The sequence below is a fragment of the Octopus sinensis genome, linkage group LG18, assembly GCF_006345805.1.
Source record: "Octopus sinensis linkage group LG18, ASM634580v1, whole genome shotgun sequence".
Lineage (NCBI taxonomy): Eukaryota > Metazoa > Mollusca > Cephalopoda > Octopoda > Octopodidae > Octopus > Octopus sinensis.
Window position 1 is genome coordinate 39,146,665 of NC_043014.1, and position 17,271 is coordinate 39,163,935.

Below are 17,271 nucleotides of genomic sequence, written 5' to 3' on the forward strand. Positions count from 1 at the left end.
GGGAGGGACAAACACAGACACACAAATGCACACACACACATACATATATACATATACATATATACATATATTATACATATACATATATATATATTTCAGTTTCTGTCTACCAAATCCACTCACAAGGCTTTGGTCGGCCCGAGGCTATAGTAGAAGACACTTGCCCAAGATGCCATTCAATGGGACTGAACCCGGAACCATGTGGTTGGTAAGCAAGCTACTTACCACACAGCCACTCCTGCGCCTATGTTTAAATGTGTCATTCAAGAAGGTCTTCAGTTTGAACAATTTTCATGATGTTTCATATTTAGATGCTTTTATTAAATTCATTCAATTGTTAAACATAAATAAATCATGGATTTGATTTACTGTCATGTGATGTTTTACCAACCGTGTATATATATATATAAATTAGAAAAAAATCACCTTTTATCAATTCAAATTGATAGAATAAGTACTAGGCTTACAAAGAAATTAAATTACACCATCTAGAAAATTACATATAATAGAAATATAAAAAATAAAATAACAATAATATACCGATGATTAAGTAAATTGCAAAATAATTATGTAATTTAATAAATATGTAATTTAATTGTTCATTTTGAATTGATAAAAGGTGTTTTTTTTCTAATTTTTATATATATATTGTATTTTGTGAAATTTGATTTAGTATTTCTAAATTGAATTTTTCCCTGTAAGTTAGGAATAATATTCCATCAAATTATCATTATATATATATATATATACAGAGAGAGATACAGACAGACAATGTAATATTTTAATCAAGCCCAAACGCCCACTCAAAGCTTTAATTATCTTAGAACTTCACCGAGTCTAAATCCAGTTCTGGTTTCTGTTTATATTTATCTCAAGATAATAAAAAAATAAATGTCTTGTGCATCTTACAGAGAATTCACGAACGGAGATGTATGAAAACCAGATCTCACAGGAAGTCCTCTGATCCCTTTAGAAAAGCCTTCACAGCTGAACCTTATACTGAAGATAGAAAAACTAACCTCTTTTTCAAATCTTCTTCAAATGAATCAGGTAAGTTTCTTTTATGTGTTGTATTTGTTGTTGTTAATCCCTGTGCCCCTTATAAATCAAAATATGCAAGGTTGGATAAAATACCTTGTGGTACTTGGTTTCATCCATTTATGTTCTAAGGTCAAATCCCTGAGAATTTTACATGCATACATACATATGTAAATCATCATCATCATTTGTTTCCATGGTGACATGGATTAGAGAGCTTGACCAGAGCTGGCCAGCCCGAGAGCTGCACCAGTTTCAAGTTGTCTGTTTTGGCTTGGTTTCTATGGCTGGATGCCCTTCCTAATGCCAACCAGAGTGCACTGAGCATTTCTTATGTGACACCAGCTCAAGTGCTCTATATGTGGCACAGGCAAAGGAGCTGTATACATGGAACTTGCATGTGTGCATTATACATGGCACTGGTATGGGTGCTTTTTACATTGCACCAACATTGGTGCTCTTTTATGTAACACCGGCACAAGTGCTTTTTATGTGGAACTGACACGTTTCGTTTTTGGATTTGGTTTGCAAGATTCTTTATATGAGTTCATGTGTTGAAGCATATTCTGTTGTGTCTGGGGAGAGTCCTTTTCTTTTTGTCAAGACTATTGAAAAGGTTGCAAGACGCAACGAAAAGTTTAGGAAAATAAAAATAAGAAATAAGTGGAAATTTTACCGGTGAGTGTGTTACATTATAAGGCACAAAAAGAAAATGACTCTCCCCAGATGCAACAGGACATGACGCATGTTTATTGTAACCTATAATCATGAATGATGCATAATGAGCAAAAGAGTACAATCTTTGGTAAAAGTAGCCAAAAAGGGTTCCACCAAAGGGTCTCTGCAGTAACTTTAATCAACAGGATGTGTAGCTCAGAGATCCTGGAAACACTCCGGGTCAAGCCACTATTTCTCCACATTGAGAGATCACAGCTCTGATATTACAGATATGTGATTAGAATGCCACAGAAGGTAGTGAGCTTATAGAATTATCAGCATACCAGACAAGATGCCCAGCAGTATTTCTTGTGACTTTATGTTTCTGAGATCAAAAGATCAAATTCTGCTGAAGTTTCACCTTTTCAAGGTTGATAAAATAAGTACCAGTTGAGCAACTTAACCCCTACCCACAAAAATTTCAGGCCTTATGCCTATAAAAGAAGGGATCATCATCATCATCATCATCGTCGTCGTCGTCGTCATCGTTATCATTACCATCATCATCATCACCACCACCACCACCACCACCACCACCAGTAGTAGTAGTAGTAGTAGTAGTAGTAGTAGTAGTAGTAGTAGTAAGGCAGTTGGGCGGCAGTAAAAGTTTATTGCGAGAAATGTTGTCGTAACTGTTAAAGGTCAGAATATATAATTTCTGGTATTAGTTCACCGACAGAAATCAAACCATTTGCCAAGCATCACCAGTTACATTATAAAGTGCTGGCTACACCCTCTCCACAAAGTATGTACTATAATCTTTTTCTGCCATTTTAACTGAACTGTGGTAACTCCACAAGATAATTCATCAGTCACTTATAACAAGCAAGATAGATTATTTTACAATTGACACTGGAAAATTTTGAGAAGGTGCCTTCTGTATGAAGAACATATTCTTTAAATATTGGTTACTAAGGTAGTGGACTGAAAATAATTTTTTAAATTAATTGGAATTGTAATCTGAATGAGTTAAGAAAATCAGTCATTAGTGTTGACGAAAATTATTTTCAGGTAGCTCAAGGGAGAGAACCTCTGAAATTTCAATTAGCCAAAAGTTCCACCTACCAAATTCACTCACAAGACATTGATTGCCCCAACACTGCATTAGAAGACTTCTCCAAGATGCTGCTGCAATGGGACTGAACCTGAAACCACAGAGTTGCAAAGCAAGCTTCTGAAGACATATATATATAATTTAAGAGACACACTATATATGTTTTTATGTGCTACTATTAGTTTCATACGCTGAGAACATACCAAACTTTGTTTTATAACATGTCTGGTGTCCCAGCACAATCATCAGACACTATCCACACTTCATAGTTTCCTGTACATACAGTTGTTGTCTATCCCAAAACTGGAGGATCAAACCAGAAATTACTGCATAATACATTGTCTTCTACTACAGTTTGTTTATGTGATTGCATAACAAACTTTTTAATCACTCAAGAATATTTGTCTTTGTTTTTTTTTTCTTGAAAAAAATTCTAAACTTATTTCTGTCCTTTTTCTTATACTCTAACCTTTCATCTGGCATTAAGTCACCTTCCTCAATACTACTCACCCACTCAACTGAAATGTGTATATGTGTGTGTATGTGCAGGTGCCGCATAAAAAGCACTCAGTACACTCTGTAAAGAGGTTGGTGTTAGAAAGGGGACACGGCCGTAGAAACCATTTCAAAGCAGACAGCAGAGCTTAGTTCAGTCTTCTTAGTTGCCAGCTCCTGTTGAACAACCAACCCATGGAAAATGGGGATTAAATGATGATGGTGGTGGTGATGGCAGTGGCGGTGGTGATGGTGGTGGTGGCTGCTGCTGCTGCTGCGAAACGTGGTCCTTTGCTATTCGTAAGACCCACAGAAGAGAAAACAGGTCAACCCCCAACACCGAGAGCATCGACGGATGGATGAATACGCATCCAGGCTCAGCTGTTGCGTAGGAAGTTGGGGACAAGAAACAGGAAGGAAAGAGTGAGAGAAAGTTGGGGCGAAAGAGTACAACAGGGGTCGCCACCACGCCCTGTCGGAGCCTCGTGGAGCTTTAGGTGTTTTCGCTCAATAAACACACACAACGCCCGGTCTGGGAATCGAAACCACAATCCTCCAACCGCGAATCCGCTGCCCTAACTATTGGGCCAGTTTTGGGATAGACAACAACTGTATGTACAGGAAACTATGAAGTGTGGATAGTGTCTGATGATTGTGCTGGGACACCAGACATGTTATAAAACTGCTGCTGATGAGATAAAATACTAGGGATTGAAATGAGAGATTTTCAGCAAGGAACTCGGATTGAAACTCCATATATAATGTTCTGAAATTGTATGTTTAGAATCACAAGGCCATACTGACACCTTTCTTGAAGTTTATACTAAAAGTCAAATACTATTCCCATTTCAAACATAACAGGTTTAAGTGCTGAATTAATGGTTAAGAGGGAAGGTATTTGGCAGAGATCTTGAGAGTGTGTGTATCTTGTGTGTGTGTGTGTGTGTGTGTGTGTGTGTGTGTGTGTGTTGTGTGTTGTGTATATGTTGTATGTAGTGTATTGTATGTACACCTGCATGTAAAATGTTTGTGCTTGGGTGTATGTAATTAATATGTGTATATGTGCGTGTATGGTTATGTGTGTGTGTGTGTGTGTGTGTGTGTGTGTGTTATGTGCTGGTTATGGTGGTTGGAATGATCAGTCATGACCCCCACCACCACCACCATCGCCACCACACATTCTGTTTATTTATTTATTTATTCATATTTATTGGAATTTGGTTGCATTTTAGATTAAGTGAGGTGGAGGGAAGGGGGGACAAAGAAAGAGAGAGGAGCAAGAGAGGGAGAAAAGTGCAAAAAGAAAGATAGAAGCAAGAGAGAAAGAGAGAGAGAGAGAAGAGCAAAAAAGAGAGATAGGGGCAAGAGGGAGAGAGGGGTGCAAGGGAGGCAGAGAGAGGAACCAGAGAGATTAGCAAGTAAGAGGAACCAGATTAACACGAGAGTGATAGAGAAGAATGCAAGAGAGAGAGAGAGAGAGAGAGAGAGACAGGCAGATAGGGAGAGAGACAATAAGAAATAGTCAGAGAGGCAACAAGAGAGAGAGAGAGATTGATATAGAGAAAAAGAGAATGTGAAGAGACAATGTAAGATTACACATTCAAAGACAAAGAAGAAAATACCGCTTTCAATGAAATACAATACCTGAAACATACCCTAACCTATTTCTAAAACGAGGAAATAATAAAACAAAAATAAAACAGGTTCCTTTTCTAACCTGTTAAGTGACACCAACAGAAACAAAACAAGGGAACAGAATTTCTGGGTAAATGAGGAATCTGATAAATCTAACAGCTTTAACCCTTCATTACTGTATTTATTTTGAGATGCTCTGTGTTTCTTTCAATTATTTTAAATATAACAAAGAATTTAGTAAATTAACTTTGTTATCATTAAGCTAGTGTTAGTAACATAAATTTTAACTAAGATTTGGTGGAAGATTTTAATTCAGAACTTATGAAAACAAGCTGACTTGGCAGACACCCATAAAATTATTAACCATCTTACAAACAATAACTCTGAGCACCTTTTCAAATTCCACCTGTCTAACATCCATGGACATGTTTACAAAGTCAGAAAACAACACAGCTCCCATGACTTTCGGAAACAATTTTTCACGCTAAGAGTTGCTGAAGTATGGAACAAACTGCCGCATCAGTTGTTAGTTGTCGGAGCACTGTATCCTTCAAAACTTCCATGCTTCCTGAGATTCGCCAACACTACACCTGATTTTTCTCCACTCCATACACACGCAAGCATGTATCTGACTCATACACTGTTCACTTACCAGACATTTGTACATCACTGCATATACTTTATATGCACTTTTGACAAGTTGTGGTGCACCTGAGCACTGCATACAATAATTTCATTATTATTATTATTATTATTATTATTATATTATTATTATTATTATTATTATAAGACATTTATGCTAAAAAGCTAGAGCCAGTTTCAGCCGGGTTGTTAACGAAAGGGTCAATTTCCCTCAACAGATTCTTTATTGCCCTTAATTCTTTCCTGACCATACACTGTGTGTGTGTGTTGAGCCACACCTATCTCTCTCTTCTTACCCCCTGTCCATACTGATATTTCTCCATAGGCACAGGAGTGGCTGAGGTGGTAAGGAGCTTGCTTCCCAACCTCATGGTTCCAGGTTCAGTCCCACTGCATGGCACCTTGGGCAAGTATCACCTACTATAGCTTCTGGCTGATCAAAACCTTGAGAGATGGATTTGGTAGACGGAAACTGAAAGAAGTTCCTCGCGTGCACACACGTGCGCGCGTGTGTGTGTGTATGTATGTGTGTATACATGTGTCTTTGTGTCTGTGTTTGTCCCCCACCACCACTTGACTACCAGTGTCGGTGTGTTTACATTCCTGTAACTTAACGGTTCAGCAAAAGAGTGTGGCAATAAATTCCAGACTTATAAAAAGAAAAAAGGGACTGGAGTTGATTTGTTCAACTAGAATTCTTCAAGGAATTCAGTCAAGTGACTGAAGCACGTAAGATCTGTATATATATAAAGCAGGATGTGTGTGCATGTGTACGTGATTGTAGTTTATACACATCCACAAATTAGCATGCATGTTACTCAAATTTTAGGAGGACATTCATCACGACCCTAGCTGTATTTTCGTCAAATTATTTTCCCCCAAGGCACCTGCGAATAGCAGTAAATAATTTTGAGCCATAACTCCAGTTTTCACGCCATTATTATTTACAAAACATGAGCTAAGTCCCATTCTAACGACGGTGTAAAGGGAGGGAGGGAGCGAGAGAGAGAGAGAGAGATAACAGATTTTTAAAATTTCTTTTTAGTGATTGACAAAAACAGACAGACAGGTGTTGTGATGTATGCATGTATGTGTGAATGGTTTCAGTCACACACATACAAACACACTCACGCGAGTATTTATGCGTACAAACCAGATGCATGCAATGCGTGTGTTGACTGTATATATATATATCTATATATATATATAAAGCTGAAGTTGTCTGTATGGCAGGTTTGGTAGCCTTCAACTAACACTATCTCCTCCGAGACCTTGCGGCACAAGTTGACCAAAATTGAGAGTATGATAGAAGAAGGCTTGCTCTTCCTTCCATAGAAGGAAAGATTCAAATTGGACCATGTTAACACCAAAAATTATTTACATCAAAAAGGTGCTTTTTTTTCTATGAAAATCCCTAATTTTTTACGATTTTTTTACTGCTGTATCGCCATTTTTTGGTGTATTTCAACCAAAAAAATGTTCACTTAAAGAGAATAACAAGCTACATAATGCAAAATTTTTACTTTTCAAAATTTCCAATTCTAAAGGGTCGAAACAAACCCGAGTAACAATGGGCGATACTGCTAGTATGAAATAAAAGACCCACTCCTTTTTGTCACTCACTATATTCACCTCTACCCTCATAACCAACTATCTGTTATTTTACTCTCTTATAACTACTTCCCCCTCTTGTCTCATGAAGGTTTTGTTATATATATATAATGAACTTATTGTATACACTGCTCAGGTGCAGTACAACTCATCTGAAAAAGTAGCTAAAACTGCATGGATAGTACATAGAATAATGCACAGGAAGTGAACAGTGTATAAGTCTATAAAAAGAAAAAGAAACGGAGGAGGGGGGGCATCAAGTATACTGTTGACAAATTTCAGTGGATAATTTTTGTGGATGTCTACCCATTGCTACCATCTTAACTTTTTCCCTGATAGTTCCACCCACTCTTATATAAATGTAGGGTGGTCGTATATCTCCTCCCTAGCAAGACACCTCTGCTTTTCCCTCAGTCTCCTCCCTACCCTCTCAAATATTCTCTTCCCCACTTAATCAAGAGGGCTTCCACTTTCCCCTTCTTTTCCCTTTTTCTTTTTCTTTCCTGCCTTGGCAGTTACTTGGCAACTCCACCAGTGCTGGTGGCATGGAAAAATAGCACCCAGTAGATGTTGTAAAGTGGTTGACATTAGGAAGGACTTCAAGCCACAGAAACCATGCCAAATCTGATATGTAGCATGATGCAACCTTGTGCTCACTGGATCTTGTCAAATTGTCCTAACCATACCAGCATGAAAAACAGATGTTAAATGATGAGGATAATGTGTAGATGTGTGTGTGTGTGTGTGTGTCTATGTATATACTCTTTTACTTGTTTCAGTCATTTGACTGCGGTCATGCTGGAGCACTGCTTTTAGTTGACCAAATTGACTCTGGGATTTATTCTTTGTAAGCCCAGTACTTATTCTATCGGTCGCTTTTTGCCAAACCGCTAAGTTACAGGGACATAAACACACCAGCATCGGTTGTCAAGCAATGCTAGGGGCACAAACACAGACACACAAACATACACACACACACATATATATGACGGGCTTCTTTCAGTTTCCGTCTACCAAATCCACTCACAAGGCTTTGGTCAGCTTGAGGCTATAGAAGTAGATATTTTCCCAAGGTGCCACGCAGTGGGACTGAACCCAGAACCATGTGGTTGGTAAGCAAGCTACTTACCACACAGCCACTCCTGCGCCTATATATATATATATATATATATAAGAAGAGAGAAAGAGCGAGAGAGTAACTATGGTCTGTATCCAATACAAAGTATTGTAATTATATTAAAAGGTAATCTTTGTATCTCCCTTGTTAGAGCATATGGTGACCAGTGCTTCCCACTGATGAAGTCCGGTAGACTGAAATCACAGGATAGAAGAATTCCAGTACTCATGGCGGATGATTCTCATCTGCTATGATCTATGTGTGTGCTTTTATGCACCATACGCTTATACAAGAGGATCTCTCAAGGCTAATAACGTAGTATTTGATGCTCTGACAAGTCATTCATGTTAAGTTGGATATAAAGATTACATTTTGGTATTAGTACTGCTTCTGTCACTAATAATTAATTTGTAATTATATTTGATACTGTTCCGAGCATGAATATTTTGATGCTCAAACTTTTACCAGGTGACATATAGTATGTAATACTATAGTTTAGACATATATCACCATCTCATTTTGATGACTAGACAGCATCTGTATTATGGTGATGCAAGGGAGATAACTGATGGTTAGTTTGTTGGGATTCTCACATTAAGTGATATTTGTTAGTGTTGTACTATTTTTATAAATGCTATTAGCATTATAGAAATAGGGAGGTGTTCTTATAAAGTGTATGAACCAGTTATGCAAGGATGAAGTTGTATCTTCTGTAAAATCTGCTGTTCCACCAATGGAATATGTACTTACTAAAAGGCTTTCCTGTTTAAAAGGTAGTTTGTGAGTAAGCTTATATCTAATTTGATGATGATATAGGATGCCAAAATGTTGGCAGATATTTGTGAAAGTGTTGGCATCTGCCATAAAAAGTATATTTTGATATTTGTTTGGGGCCGTTGGAATTGTAGATGGAAATTTTAAGCAAAGGTACATTAACCACCCTACTTCTTTCAGAAATAACACCAACAGAATACACGGGTGTTATCCAACTATGTTTGGCGGTTAAAGGAATATAGCTTGTGAGTATATTATCAAGTGGAAAATCCAAGTACAAAGTATACCATTTATGAATGCTATGAGAAACTGTAAGTTATGCAGAGCAGAAATGAGAATAATATTGAAAGCCATAACTATATACTTAAATATTCACTCAGGATATTTTGGCAGATGCCACCAATTTAGCAAATATTTACCAAAATTCTGACAACATATATCATCAACAGACTGGCTATAGAAAGAGAGATTACTCTTTTACTCTTTTACTTGTTTCAGTCATTTGACTGTGGCCATGCTGGAGCACCGCCTTTAGTCGAGCAAATCGACCCCGGGACTTATTCTTTGTAAGCCCAGTACTTATTCTATCGGTCTCTTTTGCCGAACCGCTAAGTGACGGGGACGTAAACACACCAGCATCGGTTGTCAAGCAATGCTAGGGGGACAAACACAGACACAAACACACACATACATATATGTATATATACATATTTTAGTTTCCGTCTATCAAATCCACTCACAAGGCATTGGTCGGCCCGGGGCTATAGCAGAAGACACTTGCCCAAGGTGCCTCGCAGTGGGACTGAACTCGGAACCATGTGGTTGGTAAGTAAGCTACTTACCACACAGCCAATCCTGAGTATATCTATCTGAAGAAAACCTTTCAATAATATTTACTCCTACTGTGGAATTGTAAACATAATAATAATAATAATAATAATAATAATAATAATAATAATAATGAAATTATTGTATACAGTGCTCAGGTGCTCTACAACTTGTCAAAAGTGCGTATAAAGCATATGCAGTAATGTACAAATGTCTGGGAAGTGAACAGTGTATGAGTCAGATACATGCTTGTGTGTGTATGGAGGGGAGAAAATCAGGTGTAGTGTTGGCGAATCTCAGGAAGCATGGAAGTTTTGAAGGATGCAGTGCTCCGACAACTAACAACTGATGCCGGCAGTTTGTTCCATGCTTCAGCAACTCTTAGCGTGAAAAAATGTTTCCGAAAGTCATGGGAGCTGTGCTGTTTTCTGACTTTGTAAACATGTCCACGGGTGTTAGACAGGTGGAGTTTGAAAAGGTGCTCAGAGTTATTGTTTGTAAGATGGTTAATAATCTTATGGGTGTCTGCCAGACGTCGGAGTTTCAATGTATCCATGCCCAGGGAAGTAAGGTGTTCAGAATATGGCAAATGCCTTATAGAACATTCTAATTTCGCTCTTGTACACTCTTGTATACTCAGTGAGTTTATTCCCTTCTCTGCTTGACTTCTAAAACACTAATAATATTGTAATGACAACAGTTTAATATCAATTAATATAACTTACGATTATACCAAGGTAAATAATTCCTACAAAAGCAGTCATGAGTTATTTCCCTTCTATCACACTATAATGTATATGATGACCTGGTTTATCACCAAAATGGTGTTTAACTTGATATTTGCTTGAATGAAATTTGAATGCACCTTATTCTTGGGTATTATTGTGTTATCCATCTGGAGGATCTTGAAGTAGCAACGTATTCATCTAGTAAACTGTATTTAATAATAATATGACCTGGTGCAATACCAGGCTGTGGTTCTTCTGGCTTCCTATCTTATATAATAATAATAATAATAATAATAATAATGAAATTATTGTATACAGTGCTCAGGTGCACCACAACAATATGATTGGAAGTGTTAAACATGTACATGCTTCGCCTTGGTATAAAAAAGGGGCTAGAACAAATATTCTGCTTAATGCATTAAATTTGCTTGTCAGCTGCTTGACCCTAACCAGATGAGTCCCTTAGTGGCTGACAATATGTGCATCTCTAATCAGGAGCAAAAGTAGGAAGGGAGCATCATGTTGAGAGCGATTCTTCAGGGTTTTAATAATTCATCCTTAAACCTTATTCAGGGACTTTTTTGAGTAGGATGGGCTAGTCTCATCATCATCATCATCATCATCGTTTAACGTGCGTTTTCTATGCTAGCACGGGTTGGACGGTTCGACCGGGATCTGGGAAGCCAGGAGGCTGTACCAGGCTCCAGTCTGATCTGGCAGTGTTTCTACAGCTGGATGCCCTCCCTCGAAGATAATTCTAACTGAGCCCTACCTTCAAGGTCATGGACTGTTTATCTGGATATGAAGTCACCATATGTCACACACATATGGTTATGATGCATGTGCCTGGTGTAACGTTATTAGATAGGTAGTCTTGATGGGTATATTGGGCTTCGTATATTTGTACCCTAGTGTCACTTGAATTGTGTGTACTGCTATTTCATTCAACAACAACAACAACAACAACAATAATAATAATAATTATAATCCTTTTTACTAAAGGCACAAGGCCTGAAATGTTGGGGGAGGGGACTAGTCAATTACATCAACCCCAGTATTTCACTTTTATCTATCAACCCCAAAAGGATGAAAAGCAAAGTCGACCTCAGTAGAATTTGAACTCAGATCATAAAGACGGATGAAATGCTGCTAAGCATTCTGCCCGGTGTGCTGACAATTCTGCCAGCTCACCGCCTTAATAATAATGATAATAATGATTTCTTTTCTTCGCCACTTTTATTTAAATCAGATTACAAGGACAGTTTACAATTTGTGTGGAGATTTACTTATAAAGATGAAGGGACAAAAGGAAGAGAAGGGCATATAAAAAGTATACAAAATATTGAACACTTGGATGATACAGTCCTCCTGATATAGAAGATCTTCCAACTGTGGCCAATCAAGGAATCCTACAGATCTATTATTGTCCCAACCACCAAGGGCACAAGCCCTCACCCAATTATTGTTCAATCTACAAGTGCATGTTTATATTACTCAAAGGTAATGACTAGTGACCGAAACCTTTGGCTATATGCTGTACTTGAGAAAACCCATCAAGACAACCGAAATTGTAGTCATGGCCCTTGCTGGTGTCACTCAACTGGCACCCATGCTGGGGGCACATAAAGATCACCTTTTGAGCATTGGGCCTCGCAGAGACAAAGTAACTGAGTTCCTTTCACGCATTTGGCCTCACAAAGGCAATAACCAAGACCCTTGGCATTATGTCATGCTTGAGAAGAAGACCCATCAAGCCAAGCAAAATCACAGTTGTGGCAGATACTGGTGTCACGCCAATGGCACCCATGCTGCTGGCATGTAAAAGCACCCATTACACTATCAGAGTAGTTGGCATTAGAAAGGGCATCCAGCTGTAGAAAATCATGCCAAATCAGACTGAAAACTGGTGCAGCCTTCCAGCTTACCAGTCCCAGTCAAACTGTCCAACCCATGTCAGCATTGACAACAGATGTTAAATAATGATGATGATGATACATATATATATACCCCAGTATTTCACTGTTATTTATCAACCTCAAAAGAAATGAAAGGCAAAGTCGACCTCAGCAGAACTTGAACTCAGATCACAAAGATGGATGAAATGCTGCTAAGCATTCTGCCAGCTCACCACCTTAATAATAATGATAATAATGATTTCTTTTCTTTGCCACTTTATATATCTATATATATATACGTATGTATGTGTGTGTGTGTGCATGCGTGCGTGTGTAAACTATGAAAGAAAGAAAATGGAATTCATGAGATTCTTTATTCAGAGCCACTACAATCATTTTGACTCATTATGCACCTGTATTTTGCAGGCAAGATGCTGTGCAAACAGTTGTGATGCATGATTGGTGCAGATGCATTGCCTTAGGTGACTTTTCAAAAAGTAGCTACACAGCTAGTTTCTTTCAGTTTCCATCTAACAAATCCACTTACATAGGCTTTGGTTGGCCTGAGGTTTAAAAAAAAAAAATAATAATAATAATAATAATAATAATGAAATTATTGTATACAGTCCTCGGGTGCACCTCAAGTGCTCAGGTGCACCACAAGTGCTCAGGTGCACCACAAAGTGCTCAGGTGTACCACAAGTGCTCAGGTGCACCACAAAGTGCTCAGGTGCACCACAAAGTGCTCAGGTGCACCACAAAGTGCTCAGGTGCACCACAAGTGCTCAGGTGCACCACAAAGTGCTCAGGTGCACCACAAGTGCTCAGGTGCACCACAAAGTGCTCAGGTGTACCACAAGTGCTCAGGTGCACCACAAAGTGCTCAGGTGTACCACAAGTGCTCAGGTGCACCACAAAGTGCTCAGGTGCACCACAAAGTGCTCAGGTGCACCACAAGTGCTCAGGTGCACCACAAAGTGCTCAGGTGTACCACAAGTGCTCAGGTGCACCACAAAGTGCTCAGGTGCACCACAGGTTATAATAGAAGACACTTGCAGTGGGACTGAACCTGGGGCCATGTGGTTACGAAGCAACCTTCTTACCACACAGCCATGCCTGCACCTATATTTATTCATTTTATTTTTTATCTTTTACACTTATTTATTTTGATTTATATATTTCTTTCTTTTAATTTCCAGAATTCAGTACCTGTGCCTGCCCTAAAAATGCAAGCATGAAAAAGATTCACTTGCCCTCCTGTAGTGAATATAAGTATTCGTCGTCACCTTTTAGCCTCCGTCAGGTAAGTACAGCAAAATATATTTATATACTTGTTTCAGTCATTTGGCACCTTGGACAAGTGTCTTCTACAATAGCCTCGGGCCGACCAAAGCCTTGTGAGTAGATTTGGTAGATGGAAACTGGAAGAAGCCTGTTGTATATATGTATGTGTATATATATATATATATATATATATATATATATATATATATATATATATATATATATATATATATATATATATATATATACATATATATATATGTATGTGTGTATATATGCTTGTGTGTCTGTATTTGTCCTATCCCCCCAACATCGCCTGACAACCAATGCTGATGTGTTTACATCCCTGTAACTTAGCGGTTTGGCAAAAGAGACCAATAGAATAAGTACTAGGCTTACAAAGAATAAGCCCTGGGGTCGACTTGCTCGACTAAAGGCGGTGCTCCAGCATGGCCACAGTCAAATGACTGAAACAAGTAAAAGAGTAATGGATTGCAGTTACCACCAATGCGTCTGTGAACTTTCTTCATGCAATTTTGGTCTGCCCGCTTGGGCTCTTGTGTCTCCCTTGAGGTGTCCATCGGAGGTCTTGCCTTGTAATGTTGGAAACAAATTTCATTTAAGGTGTGCTCCAGCGAACCACATTTCCACATCTTCATTTGGGTGTCGATAAGTTACCGGGTTTGTCTGTTCTCACAAGGCTTTGTTTGTGAGTCTGTCTCATTGTTTCACTGTCTCACCTGGCAGATGTTTCAGACACATTTATTCACAAATGCTTCGAGCTTTTCAATGGAGAACTTTGTGACTCACCATGTTTCACACGCACACAGCAGAACCTTCATATTTATATTAAAGAGTCAGTTTTGTGTTTGTTAACAACATCTGTGATCTTCAGATGGGTCTGAAAATACCTGAAGGCAGCTATAACTTTCCCAACCCTTGTTTTATATCCTCATCAGTTCCATCCTCCTTATTGATGACCCTTCTCAGGATGGAAGCTGTAAGGACACAACACATTCAGTCATAAATTGGATCAATCAAGGCTCACCTTGAGCTTAACAACAACACTAACAACAGCTGTTATGGAAAAGAACACCTATTGAAAAATGAAATGATTTTCTTTTCTCTGTTTTTCTATAGAATGATGGGTCTATTTTCCCTTCAAAATCTGAGTGGACCCCACCTGTATACACAACTTCATCAAGTTTTGAAACTGGTAAGTAGTTATATTTCAACTTTCTTACTTTTTTTTTTTTTTTTATGCTTTAGTCTCTATGCAGGTAAAAACATGAGCAGGAAGAAAGTTTCAAAAACTTTTAAGATGAAAAAAAATCAAAGACCCTAAAATTTTTTTTTTAAAGATTGATATATTCCAGCTATAAAAAAAAATAATTTATGTACACACACAATTACTTGTGCACACATTCATACATATACTCTCTCTCTCACTTTCTCTCTTTCTATTTATCTATGAGTGTCTGTCTACTTATCTGTCTGTCTGTCTATCTATCTATCTATCGATCAATTAATCTATCTGTCTGTCTGCCTGCCTGCCTGCCTGTCTGTGTGTTTGTCTATCTGTCTATCTATCTGTCTATCTATCTATCTATTTATCTATCTATCTATCTATCGATCGATCGATCACTCTAGATGTTTGTCTATCTATCTATCTATCTATCTATCTATCTATCTATCTATCTATCTATCTATCTATCTATCTATCTATCTGTCAATTAATCTTTCTATCTATCGATCGATCACTCTAGATGTCTGTCTGTCTATCTATCTATCTATCTATCAATTAATCTATCTATCGAGAGATCACTCTAGATGTTTGTCTGTCTGTTTATCTATCTATCTATCTATCTATCTATCGATCGATCGATCGATCACTCTAGATGTTTGTCTGTCTATCTTTCTATCTATCTATCTATCAATTTATCTATCTATCGATCGATCACTCTAGATGTTTGTTTGTCTATCTATCTATCTGTCAATTAATCTCTCTATCTATCGATCGATCACTCTAGATGTTTGTCTGTCTATCTATCTATCTATCTATCTATCAATTTCTTAGCCACATTTTCCTGCTGGTATTGACCTACAGATGTATTCAGAATTACCATCAGCGGCAACAATCTCTGCCAAACATCATGGACATTTCTGCCTTCTGCCTTGACTAACTTCTAATCCAAACACAGATGTGCTCTACCTTCCCGTGTTCCCTCATCATATACTTCTCCGATTGCATACAACCACACATCCATCCTTCCATGGTTGCATGCCTGGGGTGTTGATATTTGTTAAAGTAGATTTTCTTATTTTACAGTTGATGTCCTTGCTAATACTTACTACCCAGTCAGAAAGTGTCTTTACCCTGGCACAGTACGATGGCTGTAGTTAAATCCGAACTTACTACCTTTGTGCTGTCAGTAGTCAAGTATCTTAACCTCATACACACATGCACACACGCATGCACACACACACACACACACACATGCATACATGCACATACATACACATATATATCCACACATCATAACCTCACACCGCCTCAAATCATAACCAAATGCATATGCACCCACACAAACACACACACACACACACATGCATACATATATCCTCACATCATAACCTAACACAATGCTCGCACGTCTTCAAATCATAACCAAATGCACACACACACACACACAAGCACACATACACACACACACACACACACATGCATACATGTACATACATACACATACACATACATATCCTCACATCATAACCTTACACATCCTCAAATCATAACCAAGTGCACACACAAGTTAAATGCACAAACATGCACACACAAGTAAATGCACACAAGTAAATGCACACAAGTTAAATGCACGCAAATGCACACACAAGTAAATGCACGCAAGTTAAATGCACGCAAATGCACACACAAGTTAAATGCACGCAAATGCACACACATGCACACACAAGTAAATGCTCACACAAGTTAAATGCACACAGAAGGTAAATGCACGCAAATGCACACACAAGTAAATGCACACAAGTTAAATGCACGCAAATGCACACACAAGTTAAATGCACACACATGCACACACAAGTAAATGCTCACACAAGTTAAATGCACACAGAAGGTAAATGCACATACAAGTTAAGTGCATGCACAAATGCACACACATGCTCTCAAAAGTTAACCTCCACGTGTAACTCAGCTTAATCACACACACACACATACATTCTGACATCTTGATATTAAACACATACACACATATCTCTGTATTTTAACGTCTCAAATACGCAAATGTATATACTCACATATATACATGCATGTGTTCTCATGCTTTAACCTCACTAAGTGACACACATGTCTATTATGTCTTAACCTTACATACATACTAATACTCTTAACATCTTAATCTCACAAACACGCAAACTAACAAGAGAAGCCTTTAT

General features: G+C 38.1%; 1 protein-coding gene across 2 annotated transcripts in view; it reads left to right on the forward strand.

Moving 5' to 3' along the window:
• The window catches only part of LOC115221504 (meiotically up-regulated gene 185 protein), an 82,245-nt gene that overhangs the window by 59,308 nt on the left and 5,666 nt on the right, over positions 1-17,271 (forward strand). The window contains exons 4-7 of one of the 2 annotated variants that reach the window (XR_003882638.2): positions 912-1,050; positions 13,734-13,837; positions 14,959-15,034; positions 16,148-16,246. Coding sequence is in view for 1 of the 2 variants with exons in the window: in XM_029791702.2 (XP_029647562.1) it covers positions 912-1,050; positions 13,734-13,837; positions 14,959-15,034 (319 nt within the window). In the remaining variant the exon portion in view is untranslated. The remainder of the gene's footprint in view (positions 1-911; positions 1,051-13,733; positions 13,838-14,958; positions 15,035-16,147; positions 16,247-17,271) is intronic. The other variant, XM_029791702.2, reaches the window with a different exon arrangement.